Consider the following 15983-nt stretch of genomic DNA (forward strand, 5'->3'; position numbering starts at 1 on the left):
GCTAGGGGACCACTAAGTTTTGCAGGCCGCTCTTGTTCGGGGGGAGGGGGCGGGCTAGGCCGCCCAGAGAGCTGTCCGGCATAAATCACGGATGGAGAGAAGTGAGAACTGCTTTTCTGACCCTTTCCCCCAGTGGACACTGCCTCAAGCCTGAGGAAGACTGAGCTGAGAACAGCTATCCTCCCCACAGCTTTCCCAGTCTCCTAAATCTCTCCCTCACCCCAGGCCCAGCAGCAGTTTCCGGGGGAGGTGCTGAGAGACAGCTGGATGGGGGGTGGGGGTTGGGAGCAGCCTCTGGGGTTGAGCACCAGCCACGTGGGCATCCCAACTTGAACCAGGTGCTGGTGCCAGGTGCCTGCCTACTATGCCCAGGCCCACCATGTGTTAAACCCACTCTGTCCTCGGGGTCAGAAGGTGGGTGTCCCCGGAAACATTCTCTGAGATGGATGTTAGTCTATCAGGGATCAGTACCTCTAGAGGGGAGGGAAACAGGAGAAAGCCAAGGGAGAGGTTGGGCAGAGTGAAGCCTTAAGGAAGACTCAGCTGAGCCCATGAGGAGCCTCTGGAGTTAGGGTGGCCCTTAGGACAGGGGAGCCGGGCCTTATAGCCCGGCATCCATCAGTCATTGGTTGTGGGAGGATGCCCTTGAGAACTGGGTGTGACTTGGGCAAAGTGGCTCTCTTTGGTCAAGGAAATTCAGAGAGTGGGCTGACCCCTGAGGGCTTAGCTGAGGGAATGACTCCTTGGGTCCTGAAAGGGAGATGTGGGGGCACATCTGCATATCCTCCACAAGCAGCATCTTCTAAGTGCTTTACGTAAGTGACTTCATCAACTTCTAATGACCTGTAAGTAGAGGGGATTATTATTACCCCCATTTTACAGATAAAGTTGCTGGCTGTTTGCTTATGGAGGGTGGAACCAAGATTTGAAATTGCAGACTGTGTGTTATGTCGTGGAGAGAGAGAGCAAGAGAGAAGAGGAAGGGGAGGAAAAAAGGAATTATGAGAGGGAGGGAGGAGGTGAGGTCTATGGAGAGCCCATGACATATCTACAAGTCCAAGGAAACCAGGGCTAGAGCAAGAAAGGTCAGTCTCGGGTCATCCCCATTGGGTCCACCTAAGCTAAGGGACATGGGCAATAAGTCAGAAAAAGCTGTAGGTCCAAGCTAGGTGGACAGAGGAAGAATGGGCCCAACTTCCCCCTTAGTCATCTGAGATACAGAGAAGGTATGAGTCTCAGATGCCATCCAAACAAGAAAACGCTGATCCTGCAGTTCACTGATAGTTACTTCTGGACTCTAAAACCCACCGTGCTCAGGCTTGTCATCAGATTTTGACCTCTACTGCACTAGTGGCCCTTGGCTTCCAACTCCATTGATGTCATGAAAAATAGGACCCATCATCTTCTCCCTGAAGTTGTTCATTCACACCGGGTTTGAAGCAGTCCCGTGGAGAGCCTCTGTTCTCCATGTTGGATCCACACTGGCTACCATTTATCCAGTTCCTCTCACACTGCAGGCAACATGGTAAGCACCTGAAGAACCAAAGATGACAAGAACCTTTACTTGCCCATAAGAGCTTAGAACTCCTATGAAAGATGAGGTTCTCATCTAACTATAATACAAGCAAGAAAGTGATAAGTGCTCTGGAGAGAAAAATGCCACGGGAACTCAGAGGAAGGAGTGACAACTTCTGGAAAGGGAGCAATATGGAGGAAAGTGACTTCCATACTGTTCCTGGAAGCACACAAGGATGGTAGGATTCAGATCAGGAAGATCATAGGGATTGAGGGGTAAAATGGCATGTAGACGGGAAAGTACAAACCTTCTACAAGGTTGGAATTATTTTATTTGGATAAAGAAGAAATTCAAAAAGCAGATGACCTAGACTGCGGAAGGCCTTAACCACCAGTTGAAGATGTTTAAGCTTTATTTCATAGGCATTGAGAGCGATTGGAGGTTTGGGGTAAGGAAATGACAAAGCTGGGTGTGCTTTGGAAAATGAAATGGACCAAGGGGAAATCCAAGAGTGGAGAGACCCACCAGGAGACCATTGCAGTGGTCAGATGAGATGGATGGGCTCACCCAAGGCAATGACAATGCATGGAACAAATAGAAAAGTAAGGAGCAGATTGACTCAGCAGAATTTGGTGACCAGTTGGCTGTGGTTGACGAATGACAGAGAGGAGTTGTAACAGGACAGTGTTGAGCTTGGGAGATACAAGGTAACAGAGGGAGGGAGGACAGCAGAAGTGAAAGGTTTAGAAGAATAAAGGGAGGGACATCTAGGTGGCTCAGTCGGTTAAGCTGCTGCCTTTGACTCAGGTCATGATCCCAGGGTCCTGGGATGGAGTCCTGCATCGGGCTCCTTGCTTGGCAGGGAGCCTGCTTCTCTCTCTGCCTCTGCCTGTTTGTGCTCTCTCTCTCTCTCTCTCTGACAAATAAATAATAAATAAATAAAATCTTTTAAAAATTTTTGATTAAAAAATTAAAAATAAAAAGAATAAAGGGAAAAGCAGATTCATTTGGTTAGGGACTCAGGAATTTGGGAGGACTATTGGACATTCAAGTGGCAATGTGCACTTCGAGAGGACAGTGGAAGCCCCAAGACTTACATGGCTGACTTTCTGGGCCATTGGCCACTATGATCTCCTCTTGGTTCCATTTCATTCACTGATTTAACAGATGCTTATGGCATGCCCTTCTTGTGGTAATGCTGAACTAGAGAGAAGATAAAACAACTAAAAATCCAATATAGGATCTTTGTCCCAAATAATAACCATCGTTATCATCAAAAGAGCAGCAACCATTCACTGATCACTTACTAAAGGCACCTGGTTAAAATGAGACTCATATTACTTCATCATTACAAAAATCTGATGAGTTAGGTCTGATTACCCCCCATTTTGTGGAAAATTAAAACTCAGAAAAATGATCTGTTTAGCCAAGATTACATATGGTGCATTATTGAGAAGCCTAAATTTAAATACTGGTTATCAGACTCCAGGACCCCTGCCATTAACCTTTGGGTTGTTGGGTGAGATAAAATGTGCATTTTTAAAAATGTTAAACAAGAACCCAAACATTTATGTGGCACCTGGTGCAGGCTTGGCAGCGGTGGGCGTCCTGTCGATGTTGGTGGCAGGCAGGCGTTCAAGAGGGACAAGCAGGCCAGCTGCATGGCAGCCTTAAGTACTAGGGGAGATCACAGTAGATTGCAATGGGAAGGCTTTGCATGCAGGAGAAAGAGAAGGACCTTCTAGCAGAGAGGACTTGGGCCGAGAAGGAGGAGATCATATGTGAGTTCAGAGTATGTCTGGGAGGCGTGAGGAGGCCAGTTTGGCTGGAGTAGGTACTTGTGTGCAGATGAGTAGCCAGAGATAAGTCAGGACATATCCTGGGCTCAGATCATTAAGACGTTAAATGTTTTGGACTCTGTTCTATGGACAGTTCAAAGTCACTCAAGGTCTTTGAGCCTGGGAACAGAGTAATGAAAATGGGCTTCTGACACAATGTATGTGACGTTGGTTGGCAGGAGAGACTGGAAGGAGGAAAGACGAGTGTGGGCGTGAAGCTGTTGTAATAACCCAGCCACCAGCTCCGTGCAATGGAGACAGGGCGGCAGACGGAAGTGAGGCGGCGGCCATGCAGGAAAGGGCTCTTGCCCGGTTCAGGCTGGGAGGCAGCCCTGCAGATCCCGGTCACCATCTGGAAAGGCCCCAGAGTTGTAGGGATAAATCCCTGGAGTAGGAGCTACCCCACCTCTGGTTAACGCCCTGCCCCTCAATGGAGAGAAATTCTGAGAGGATGGGAATCGAATAAAGAAGCTTTGATCAGGAGAGGTGGTAGAGAAATGCCCCGAGTCTGGGCAGCGTGAAGGAACAGGCTCCCCCAGGGGTGGGAGGGTCAGAGGCAAGCTGTGGGAAGGGTCACACAGAGGCAGTGCAGAACTTGACCAAGAGCACAGGTGCTTTAACCTGGTTGCCATGGTGGTAGACAGAGGTTAGAATCCTGACCTACCTCGTGCACAAGCAAGGTGACTGTGGTAGGCCATCTAATCTTTCTAAGATACTTAATGTGGAAACAGCCAGTCCAGTGCCTGGCATCTGGCTGATACATAACATATGTATCAAGTATCTTAGAGCTTCTGTTTGCTCACCTGTGAGATGGCGATAAGAGTCCCAGACTCACCTACCTGCCAGAGCCGTGGAGAAAATCAGGTGCGTACAGGTTGAGAACATTCCCCATAGAGGCAGTGGATCAGTCTGAGGGGGACAATCATGATGGTCATGGGTCTCTTGTCCCTCCTCCCCAAGTCCCCTTTCCAGAAGCAGAGGAGTGTTTGTAAGAATCTCTGTACTTAATTGCTACCAAAAGGCAGCACCAGCCTTTGCATGCCCTTATCCTTAGAAAGCTGGAGAATAGAAGTGCTTAAGATGCCATGGGCCCTTTGGGCACTGGATCATAAACTCTCCCAGGGCAAGAATGGGTCTTCATGTCTTTATCCCCAGAGCTCAGTGTGGCACCTGCATTGGGTTGAGCTGAGCCCCATGATGCCCGGGATCACCACACGTGGGGCTCCGGAACATCCATCCCTCAGCTCCTCCTAAGCCCTGGTCAGAGCCAGGCTCCAGTGGAGGGAGGGGTGGCCCCATAAACGTCTCATTTCAAGATGGAGGAAGGCAATGATGGTGAGCAGGTTGAGGTGACCTATGAACAACTTCACTGTCACCCAGGGGCATCTCTGTGGTCTCACTTTCAAGACCCTCCACGGTTTGACTCCTGCCTGACGTCCTGTTCTCTCCTTTCATGCGACCAGCATCTCCTTGTTCCCCACACAACACCCACACCCTCCCTGCCGCTATCCTGCCTCTGAATTTCCTTTCGTATCAAGCTCCTTCCTCTGCACTGTACCCCCCACGGACAGTCTTCTCCTGTCCAAGGGGTGGCACGTGGGTCCTCTCTCCCTTACAAAAGGTTACCCTACAGGCAGTAACTCTCCCTTCTCTCAGTCCCACTGCCCTTGTGCTGCTCCGCACCCTCAGTCTCCCCCCAGAGTCGTTAATTCAAAGTAGGCATGTTTCATCTCTTTTTTTGCCCCTTAGTCCTTTAAGGCCTGAATCCCTACAGATTTGTGATTACAGATGAGCAGAGGATCTGGCCTCGTGTCTGCCAAGTAGCTGCTTCATAAATATGTAGTGAAGGAATGAGTAAATGAATATCTGTCAAAATCGTAGTAATTTCTACCACTGTCAGCCTCACCGGCATCTGTTAGCAAGTAAGCCTGAACTAGCCCGTAGTATGCCTCCAGCGATTACTTGCCAGAGCACAGTGGTAACCCCAGGACAGCCTGAGAACCCTCCGGGGTTCATAGGAAGCAGTGACCCCAGCAGCTGCCACGAGAGCCCTGCCCTTTGCAGGCTGGACTTGCTGTACCCCAGGAGCCTCGAAACCCTGGGCCTATGGTCGCATCATGAACACTCGTCCCTCATGGTCTCCTTTTAATACGTCCCTGTGCCCAGATCTCGAGCTGGGAATATTTGCTTAGTTTCATGGAGGGGAAGTGACCAGATATGGTTTCCCTCCAGCTGTTTCTGCAGCCCCCACCCTAAACCTCCAAGTGGGGGGAAGGTGTCCGCCCAGCTCAGTGGGGCTTCTCACCAGCCCTCCAGGGTTGAGGACAGGGAGAAGGATTGCCACCTGCCATGGAATGAATCCCTTGGCCCTTTCCCTGACCAGCGTTCCATCCCTCAGCCGAGGAAGTGGGCGCCCAGTTGTCAGGCCTGACAGGAGGAGTGACAAAACGAGCACTTTGTCACGAGAGGCGTTTCCCTGATTGTTTCCAGGCTGTGGTGGTGACCGACGGCGAACGCATCCTGGGCCTGGGAGATCTGGGCTGCTACGGCATGGGCATCCCCGTGGGCAAGCTGGCCCTGTACACGGCGTGCGGAGGGGTCAGCCCACAGCAGTGCCTCCCCGTCCTGCTGGATGTGGGCACCAACAATGAGGTAACGCACCGCCCAGGCCCGGAGCCCTGGGGCCAGAAGCTGATGGCTGGCGGTAGGGTGGGGGAGGCACCTTTGAGGGGCAGTTATATCGACACAGCGTTGGGACATTTCTTTCCTGGGTCCCCCTCGCCAACGCCCTTCCCTTTGGCTGAGAGGTAGGGACCTTTCTCCTCCCTGCCTTGGCCCAGCCCAGTCCCTTTCCCCCGACTACTGGGTCTCCTGGCTCTCCTCCCTCCTCAAGGCCCTCTGTGCCCTCCTTGACCCCAGCTTGGGCCTTGTTTGCTTCCCCACTCTGTGGCCCTGTGTGGCCTCTCTCTGATTCACTAGTGAAGAGGGTCCCTTGATCCAGGTGACAGAGGCTGCTAGGCGGTATTTTTCCAGCATTGTAGAGGTAGGCTGCCTCAATGAAAGAATTAAGGCTCAAAGCGTGAGGGCCAGGGGCTGAAATAGCTCAGTCAGTCAGGTGAGTGTCTTGCAGGCCCAGGGAGAGAAGGTGCCCCAAGCTGTGGGTGAGATCCTCCTACAGATTCCACATGGTTTGGGATTTAAGGAGCTCAAACCACAGGCAAGAGTTTGCTCCTCCAGGTACCATCCTGGGCCACGGGGTCTGCAGGCTCTGCTCTGGGTCCCTGTGTCAGAGGAGACAAAACACTGCCCAAGAGTTCCTTCTTAATGATGTGCATCTCTGAGTTTAAAGTTGGTGCAAATTCATCTTTTTTAAAATGGGAAAAAAATTGAGAAAATCAGAGAAGTGTTAAAAATATCAGTTATACACCAGTACCAATCACGCTTTCCATTTTGATATATTTCCTTGCAGCCTTTCCCACCCCCCCAAACATTTATAAAACCAAAATAGGGTTTATATTGAATATATAGCTTTGTATATGCTTTTTAAAACTTTATATGTATGAATTTTCTCCCAGGTCATTAGCCATTACTGCACAATGTCAGCTCCCTGGTGTGTCATAGTTTACGAAGGAAAGCTCCCACAGCTGGATACTCAGGTTGCTTCTTGCCTTTTTGCAAATACAATCTTTACTCTGAGCCCATGTTTGCAGATCAGTCTTTGTTTCTGTGTGTGATCATGTACTTAGGATGATTTCCTAGGAGCAGAAATGCTGAAGCAAAGGGAGTGGTCACTTTTTAGATTCTTGACTCACATTTGTTGAAAAGGTTATCTTATTCGCATTCTGCAGTGATCTTTCTCAAGACACTTGCCATGTCTCTGCGTGGCCATCCCCCTATTTCTAAACAAGAGTGAGCACTGTGGCTCCTCGGGTGGAATGATGCTTATGCGGGCTTTAGCCACCGATGCCATCAAGTGAGAGGACAGCCAGACAGACATCGCTTAAGAGCTGGGAAATCCTAAGGGGTGGGAGTGGGGTGAGAGAGGACAAGGGGAGGGGGAGAAGGACTGCCCTGGGAAGTGGGACCCTGATCCTGACAGTACTGGCAGCCAGGTGAGTCCCCGCACCTATTCAGACTTGATCTCCTCATGGTACAACGAGGAACTGAACCAGAAGTTTTCTGAGGGTTTCTGCCTCTAAAGCTCTTCTCCATATGCCTCCCCTCCAGCCTAGGAGACAGAAAGCAAGGTGGCAAGAGAGTCTTCAAGGTCTGCTGTGTGCTGTAGTTCTCTTCCCTAGACTGGATGTCTGGGTCCTGCTGAAATGGTCCCTCGGTCACAACATGCACTGAATCATGCCAGCGAGGATGAGGGTAGTGAATTTTGTTTTGATTGTTCCTCTCATCCAGGTCCTCTTGCTGTGTTCCGCCTGGATTTAATAGAGACCTTGACTCACTCACTCCTAAAAGCTGGCTCCAAGCAAGACTGAGTCTGAGGCCAAGGCCACTGTATCCCCTGGAAGGGCGTGGGTTGCCTCTAGCAGATGCCTAAGACCCCGTGTCGTTGAAGGTCTAACACTGCAATGATGTGCTGACCTGAGAGCTAGCCCCAACTTGTAATAAAGCCACGCAAAGACAGGCAGGAAGCACAGAGTAAGTCATGGCCAGGCACTTTTCACAGGCCATACCCTGTTTAAGCTTGACAACTCCGAGAAATGAATTTGCCCAAAAAGATCTGCCAGGAGTGGCAGGGTAGTGATCCTCGTCTCTGCCCTCCTCTGCCCACACCACACCTGCCTGCCTGAGTGCCTGCGGCTTCAGAAGTAAAGGTCATTTCATGATTTTTAGAATTTTTGCTACTAAAGTAACCCAAACGCATTATTCAGAATCTTGAAAGGAAAGGGAAATGGCATCTCTCCCACCATGATCCGTCCGTGTTCCTTTCCAATATTCATCTATGCATCAACATAGATGGAGTAATGTGCCTGTATTTTTGTTCTCGTCTTTTTTTTTTGATTAATGTTATTTTATGATCATTTTTTATTTATTTAGCAAAAGTTCACTGAATGTTTAGTAGGTGTCAGGCACTCTGCCTGGCATGAGGGAAATACGCGAGAGTCAGGGTGTGGGCAGGATATTCTAGTCATCAGTGTTTCAATGCCAGCACCTGACTGATCATTTTTAATGGTTAACATGTTCCTTCTCCTCCCCATGTCTGCTTCTTCCCCTGGGGCTTTAGGCCTCTGAATCACTTTTCCCTCCTGGGTGTGGAAGGGAGAGCACTTTCCCTGGGGCTGCCCCCTCCTGTCAGGAAGGACCAGAGTAGTCCCCAGCTGAGAGAGGGCCACACGCACCACAGGGCGGGGAAGAGAAAGCAGCTCCCAGCACTGCAGTGTGCCAGGCCTAGCTCAAGGTGGATTTGAATCTCATTTCATTCACTCTCCCCGCAGCTGTGTGAGATGAGGAACCCGAGACCCACACACGTGAACTATACACCTAAGGCCCCCAGTGCTGTGTCAGAGCCGGGGTTGGAACCCGCTGTCTCTGGCTCTGGAGCTCCCTTGTCCACCATGGCTCACAGCTTCAAGGGGTCGGGTGTTTTGTGTTATAGACTTGGTGATGAAGACCAGGAAAGGAGGTGCAGGCAGGGGCCCCATGCATGCACAGGCCCAGGGGTTACCGATGCCATGAGCACGGTCCTCCTGCCCCAAAGAAAGGCAAACTCCCACTGGACCCTCTTCACAAAATTCAAGCACAAAAATCCAGAGTTACAAAGTGGCCAATGTTGGGAAGATGGTCATTGCGTTCTTCCCAAATGCAGTTACCATGTGATCTCCCACACTATAGTTTTGTGTTTTGTTTTGTTTTGTTTTGTTTTGTTTTAAAGATTTTATTTATTTATTTATTTGACAGAGAGATCACAAGCAGGCAGAGAGGCAGGCAGAGAGAGGAGGAAGCAGGCTCCCCGCTGAGCAGAGAGCCCGATGCGGGGCTCGATCCCAGGACTCTGAGATCATGACCTGAGCCGAAGGCAGCAGCTTAACCCACTGAGCCACCCAGGCGCCCCATTGTGTTGTTGTTTTTTTAAACTGGGTCCATTTGCAAGATTCTCTCCTCCCTGGAAGTCTTGGGGTGTCTCTCCCTCAGAGTAAGCCAGAGCGATAGGAGAGAGACCTTAACCTCTCATCCACGCGTCCATACAGGGAGGGTGCTGTTTGAGGAGCTATGGTGTCAGGATAACTAGAGTGTCTGTATGTGTGTGTGTCTCTGTGAAAACTCCTGAGGCTACAGGAGCTCTAATCAGAGTCAAGGACAACAGCCCTTGATGTTTCCTATTGAAGGAAAACATCTACTCTCCACTGCCCGGAAATTCTGAGTCACTCTTACATGCCGACCCCAAGGAAGTTTGGAAAAATAAATGTGTGGGGCAGCGAGCCCATGAAGAGGGGCTATCCCATGATTAAGTTCTAAAGGGACAAAGTCAGGGAGTTCCCCCACCGCCAGATAAGCCCGCCAGCTGGCGGCCTCGGTGGCTGTGCGTGGATTGATTTATGTCTTTTCTTTCATCCACATGCAGCCAGATAGTGTCACAGGCTGCCCACATTTGAAGGGGCCTGAGCTACAGTTGACCCTTCACCAACACAGGAATGAGGAGTGCTGACCCACACGCAGCTGAAAATCCATGTATGACTTTCCAGTCCCCAGAGCTTAACTACTAATAGCCTACTGTGGACTGGAAGCCTTATCGATGCCATACGTAGCCAGTTAGCCCATATCATGTGTGCTGTATGTATGATGTGTGTTGTACAGCTTGTATATACTGTACCATTACCGTGAAGTAAGCTGGAGAAAAGAAAGTGTTATTAAGAAAATCACAAGAGAAAAAACATTTACAGCACTGTACTCTATTGATCAGGAGAAATCCACAGATGAGTGGACAAGTGCCGCTCAAAGCTGTTGTTCAAGGGTCAGATGTGCGTCTCATAAAACCCCTCATTTCACCCAGGAGAAGGGGCGGAGAGCAGAAATAGCTTCTCCCAGGTCTGACTCCAAGCCCAGTGCTCACGACACTCTGCATGATCGGTCCTACAGGGCAACACCGGGCTTGGCTTTAAGGTGGTCTCTGAGCCTAGCAGGCTTCTCCTGGCAGAAGTCTTGAGCCTTGATGGATTTTTTTTTTTAAAGATTTTATTTATTTATTTGACAGACGGAGATCACAAGTAGGCAGAGAGGTAGGCAGAGAGAGAGAGGGAGAAGCAGGCTCCCTGCCGAGCAGAGAGCCCCATGCGGGGCTCCATCCCAGGACCCTGGGATCATGACCTGAGCCGAAGGCAGAGGCTTTAACCCACTGAGCCACCCAGGCGCCTGAGCCTCAATGGATTCTAATGGGTGGTTGTCTTTTTGGAGAGACATGGGGACAGACTGTCCACAGAGCCCAGCCACCAGGGCCCTGGGGGTGCTGCTGGAGTCCCGGGGAAGCGTGGGTCTGCCAGCAGAGCTGAGGTTGAAGGGCCATGTCCATCTCACGAGAGGGTATCATTACCGCAGCTGATGAACAGCCCGCACTTGGCCTGCGGTGCTGTCAGACGCGCTTGCTCTGTGCGCGCGTGACCTTCGAGGGCACCCCTCCAAGGATCTTCGTAGCTGACCCCTGGGCTTAACAGAGCCCCTGAGACAGAAGGGTAGGCAGACCTGCACCCAGAGGGAGAACTTGTGCTGTGTCCACAGCGTGAACCCAATCCCAGGACCTCCCCAGTTCCCCACACTCCCTGAGGAACCTCTCCGTGGGCCTGTCGCTACAGGAGAGAAGTATTTTTCCCAGCCAGCAGCTTCATCTCTCTTCCCGCTTAAAGCCAGTGCTCAGCGAGTATAGGGCAAGTAAAGAGGAGGAAACCATTTTTGTTTTCCATGACAATTTGTCTCCAAGGAAAACTTAAAATCACAGACCAAAGGGACAGAGCCTAAATTTGGACCAATGTCTGTCCATCTCCAAAGCCCAGACCCCCTTCTGATTCTAAAGCCAGATCGGCCTGAGGGAGCTCAGAGGGGGCACCCTGAGCAGGGTGTCTACAGACACCTCCTGCCCGCTTTCAAGATTCCTTCTGCCTCTCCCGCGAGGGCCACCAGATTTAGCAAAGAAGACTAGAGGATGCCAGTTCAATTTAAATTTCAGATAAATAGCTAATTGTATTTTTGCAGATGTCCCATGTATGCTTCATGCAAAACTGTGGAGACATAGTGAGGCTAAAAAAAAATTCTTGCCTATCTGAAATTTAAATTTAACCAGGCATTCTGTATTTTATCCAGCAGTACTTCCTGCTAAACACTTCTAAGCACTCATGGGAGAAAGTCAAGGATTGAGGAGGGCAGCAAGGAGAGAGTCCAGGCCGGTTAAAGGTCCCACACCTTGCTGGTGACCGTTCTGATGGCTGCGTCACTCAGTGGGACAGAGGGCAAGATGGGGACTTCTGGTTTCATGTTGTGCCCACACAGCCAGGAGTGTCCTCCGTGTGCTGTGGGCCCAGCTGGCAGGTGAAGGCAACTCCGGCTTCCTCTCTGGCTGTCCCTGTTTCCCTGCCTCCTCTACAGGATCACAGCCTGCATCTTCCCTGCCACGACTGAGGTCCTCCAGGGGACCGGGCAGGGGGTGCGGAACAACCACCATGTCTCCTGGCCCCCACAGCATGGAATATTGGGGGAAAGGGGCCCTGTCCTGAGATCCAGTCAAAGCAAGGCTCCATTTCAGCTCAGCCACTTCCTGGCCAACTCCACCCTCCTCATCTGTAAGGTGGGGATGAGCACAGTGGGTGGAAGGATCAAATTACTTTTGCTTCAGGAGTGAATTACTTGAAAGTTCTATACAAACAGAAGGAGCTCGTTTTTAGTATTCTCTCCATATAGAAACTTTCTTTCCCACATGTGTATGTGTGTGTGTGCTTAGGTAGGAAATATTTCAGGCATAAAACGTTTCAATATAACTAGTGCTTTAAAGCTGTCAGAGTCACCCGTCTCTCTCAGTGGTACCCTATTATGGTTGACCTTTGACTTTCAACACGGATATACTGAGAAGTTTTTGGAAAATCCTAAAAGTCTTCAATGTTCCTGGAGATTTTCATTTGCCCCACAAACCACACATGCAGCACCGAGAAATTGCCTTTTTTGGTGCCTGATGTAGCAGTGATCCCGATCCGTCGCTGGGCAACATTACAGGTTACAACTCACTGTGGCCCCTGGAAGTCTCTGTAAGAACTAAAACTGTGAATCTTCCCTGCAGGTGTCAGGAGTGATACCGGCTTTATGGTTTCTGTGTGCGCCCTCTGGGCTGCATGTGTGTGTTTCAGAGTTAAGCTACATCTGTGTAGTTTTGCATCCTGCCTTTCTCACTTTTGATAATCTCATGCACATGAGTCCAGGTAGCTGCCTTGTCTTAAAAACCACCAATTTTAATGACTGCCTGGCTTTTCATCAAGGCATCACATTTACGGTTCACCCTTGGCTGGAAGTTTGCTGTCTCTAAGTGGTTTTCAGAGGGTCACCTTGAAGGGGGCACATGAGGGTGAGCACCGATGTGCCTCCTGTCATCCTTCAGCTCACAAACACACAATCCTGCCAGGACGGAACCCTAACCTGTCTCAAGGAGGGCGAGTCCAGGGTGAAGAGAGTGAGAAATGAAGGGTAGGGCCCACCTTCTTTTTTTTTTTTTATTTTTTTATTTTATGTTATGTTAGTCACCATACAATACATGATTACTTTTTGATGTAGTGTTCCAGGGTTCATTGTTTGCGTGTAACACCCAGTGCTCCATGCAATCCTCCGTGCCCTCCTTAATGCCTATCACTAGACTGACCCATTTCCCCACCGCCTCCCCTCCAGAAGCCTCAGTTTGTTTCTCAGAGTCCACAGTCTCTCATGGTTCATCTCCCCCTCTAACCCCCCCCTTCATTTTTCCCTTCCTTCTCCTAATGTCCTCCATGCTATTCCTTATGTTCCACAAGTAAGTGAAACCATATGATAATTGACTCTCTCTGCTTGACTTATTTCACTCAGCATAATCTCCTCCAGTCCCGTGCATGTTGTTGCAAAAGTTGGGTATTCGTCCTTTCTGATGGAGGCATAATACTCCATAGTGTATATGGACCACATCTTCCTTATCCATTTGTCTGTTGGCGGGCATCTTGGCTCTTTCCACAGTTTGGCTATAATGGACACTGCTACTATGAACATTGGGTTGCATGTGTCCCTTCTTTTCATTACATCTGTATCTTTGGAGTAAATACCCAGTAGTGCAATTGCCAGGTCAAAGGGTAGCTCTATTTTTAATCTTTTGAGGGACCTCCACACTGTTTTCCCAAGCGGCCACACCAACTTGCATTCCCACCAATAGTAAGAGGATTCCCCTTTCTCTACATCCTCTCCAACACATGTTTTTTACTGACTTGTTAATTTTGGCCATTCTAACTGGTGTAAGGTGGTATCTCAATCTGGTTTTGATTTGAATCTCCCTGATGGCTAGTGATGATATTTTTTCATGTGTCTGTTACCATTTGTATGTCTTCTTTGGAGAAGTGTCTGTTCGTGTCTTCTGCCCATTTTTTGACATGATTATCTGTTTTGTGTGTGTTGATTTTTAGAAGTTCTTTATAGATCTTGGGTATCAGCCCTTTGTCTGTATTGTCATTTGCGAATATCTTCTCCCATTCTGTGGGTTGCCTCTTAGTTTTGTTGACTGTTTCCTTTGCTGTGCAGAAACCTTTTATCTTGATGAAGTCCCACAAGTACATTTTCACTTTTCTTTCCTTTGCCTTTGGAGACGTATCTTGAAAGAACTTGCTGTGGCCAATGTCAAAGAGGTTACTGCCTGTGTTCTGTAGGATTTTGATGATTTCCTGTCTCACATTGAGGACTTTCATCCATTTCGAGTTTATCTTTGTGTATGATGTGAGAGAATGGTCGTCAGCAGCAATGGACGATCTGTACATGTATGTGACTGCATCCACTGATTCTGTGCAGGGTGTATGTGTGAGGAGGTAGAGAGAGGTGGGGAGGGGGCCAGGGGCAGACAGAGAAGAGTGTGTGAGCGCTGTGACAGAGAGAGCTGCAGGAGGTAGAGCAGGGGTTACCTCCACAGGCCGGTGTTCAGATAGGCCTCTTTCTTGACCTGAAATCTCTGGTGTACGATCTACCCTTGTGCCCTCAGGGACTAGCGCAGTGCCAGGCCCATGGAAGGTATTCAGTAAGCTTTCTTTGAGCAAATAAAGTGTTTTCTAATTCAAGTCCAGATCAGTGGCTTTGGACAAGACCCAATACCTCGATCTAGATGCTGCCTGCAGCGGTTCTCAATCAGGGACACCTTGATCCCAAATAGACATTTGGCAATGGTTAGAGACTTTTTTTTTTTTTTTTTTTGGTCACCAGTGGGGATGCTGCTGACTTCTAGTGAGACCAGAGATGCTGCTAAATATTCCACAGTGTGCAGCTCAGCCCTCCCATCCAAGAATTCTAAGCCCAAATGTTAAGAGCATCACTGTTGAAAAACCTTAAAATAAACCCAGAGCACCTGCAGCCAGGATTTAGGAGACTTAGTCTGAGAGGATTTTCTGTATCAAATCATCCTTGATTCCTGAAGTTGGAACCACCTAGGAGTCCCACCTCAGCCAATGGTTTAGCCTCTAGACCCTTCCAGAGATGACACCTGACAAGGCGGTGGACAGCCCACTTCCAACTGCCTCCTCCCTTCCGCTCTCTGGTCCTTCACACTAAAGCAGGACTGTTGGGTAAACGGATGCTCTCTGTTCCAGGAGCTGCTCAGAGACCCTCTGTACATCGGGCTGAAACACCAACGCGTGCGTGGGAAGGAGTACGATGATCTGCTGGACGAGTTCATGCAAGCCGTGACAGACAAGTAAGTGGGTCACCCTGTTCCTTTTGAAAGAGGACTCTGCAGAGATAGAATGACTCAAGTCAACACTGGTTTCAGCAGACACACAAACAAGAGGTAGGAAATGCATGCTTTTCTGGGTGGTCTGAAAATTGCAACTTTACCCCACGTCTCTGGCAGACACAAAGCCAGTGGATTTGTTCTGTAGAGAACCTTTGTGAGCCGGTAAGAGAAAGAAAAGGGCCAATGATTGAAGGCTTGTGACTGGGCGGTGGTTACATGTCGGATGTCCCAGGAAGAAAACCCCCTTGGCTGAGCTGTTCTGGTCTCTTGGCATGAACAGGGATGTGGTGAGTGGTGGAGAAAAGAAGTGTACCCATCTGACAAACTGGCTTCGGAAGGCAGCTTGCCACATGAGCCATCTTTTTCCACCCATACGTGAGGACCCGATGGCGTTAATTAGCCATCAGGGAGGCCACATGGGCTGTCGGCCTGCAAGATTTATGAGGTGTCATCTGCGCACTGGGGTATGTGATAATTGGCAGCTTCTGCCCCATCACCTGCCCCGTCTGTCTGCCATCACGGCCACACACACACCCTGCTGTGGCTGGGGTGGCACGGGGATGGAGTTCTGGAAACAGTGCCTCCCCCGACCCACATTTAGTCTGATGGGCAAGTCAGTGAGGATAGAGTTTTGGCAACTCAGCAGGCCCCTGCAGACCCAGAAGGTCCCCTAGTCTCTTGAAAACCTCCA

The 15983-nt window shown here is 49.7% G+C and overlaps 1 protein-coding gene across 2 annotated transcripts in view; it reads left to right on the top strand.

Annotated features, from left to right (window-relative positions):
* The window catches only part of ME3 (malic enzyme 3), a 217117-nt gene that overhangs the window by 142563 nt on the left and 58571 nt on the right, over positions 1 to 15983 (top strand). For both annotated transcript variants that reach the window (XM_047692219.1, XM_047692220.1), the window contains exons 6-7: positions 5845 to 6006; positions 15150 to 15253. In XM_047692219.1, coding sequence (XP_047548175.1) covers positions 5845 to 6006; positions 15150 to 15253 — 266 coding nt within the window. The remainder of the gene's footprint in view (positions 1 to 5844; positions 6007 to 15149; positions 15254 to 15983) is intronic.

This window comes from Lutra lutra, chromosome 10 (genome assembly GCF_902655055.1).
Source record: "Lutra lutra chromosome 10, mLutLut1.2, whole genome shotgun sequence".
In the NCBI taxonomy this organism is placed as follows: Eukaryota; Metazoa; Chordata; class Mammalia; order Carnivora; family Mustelidae; genus Lutra; species Lutra lutra.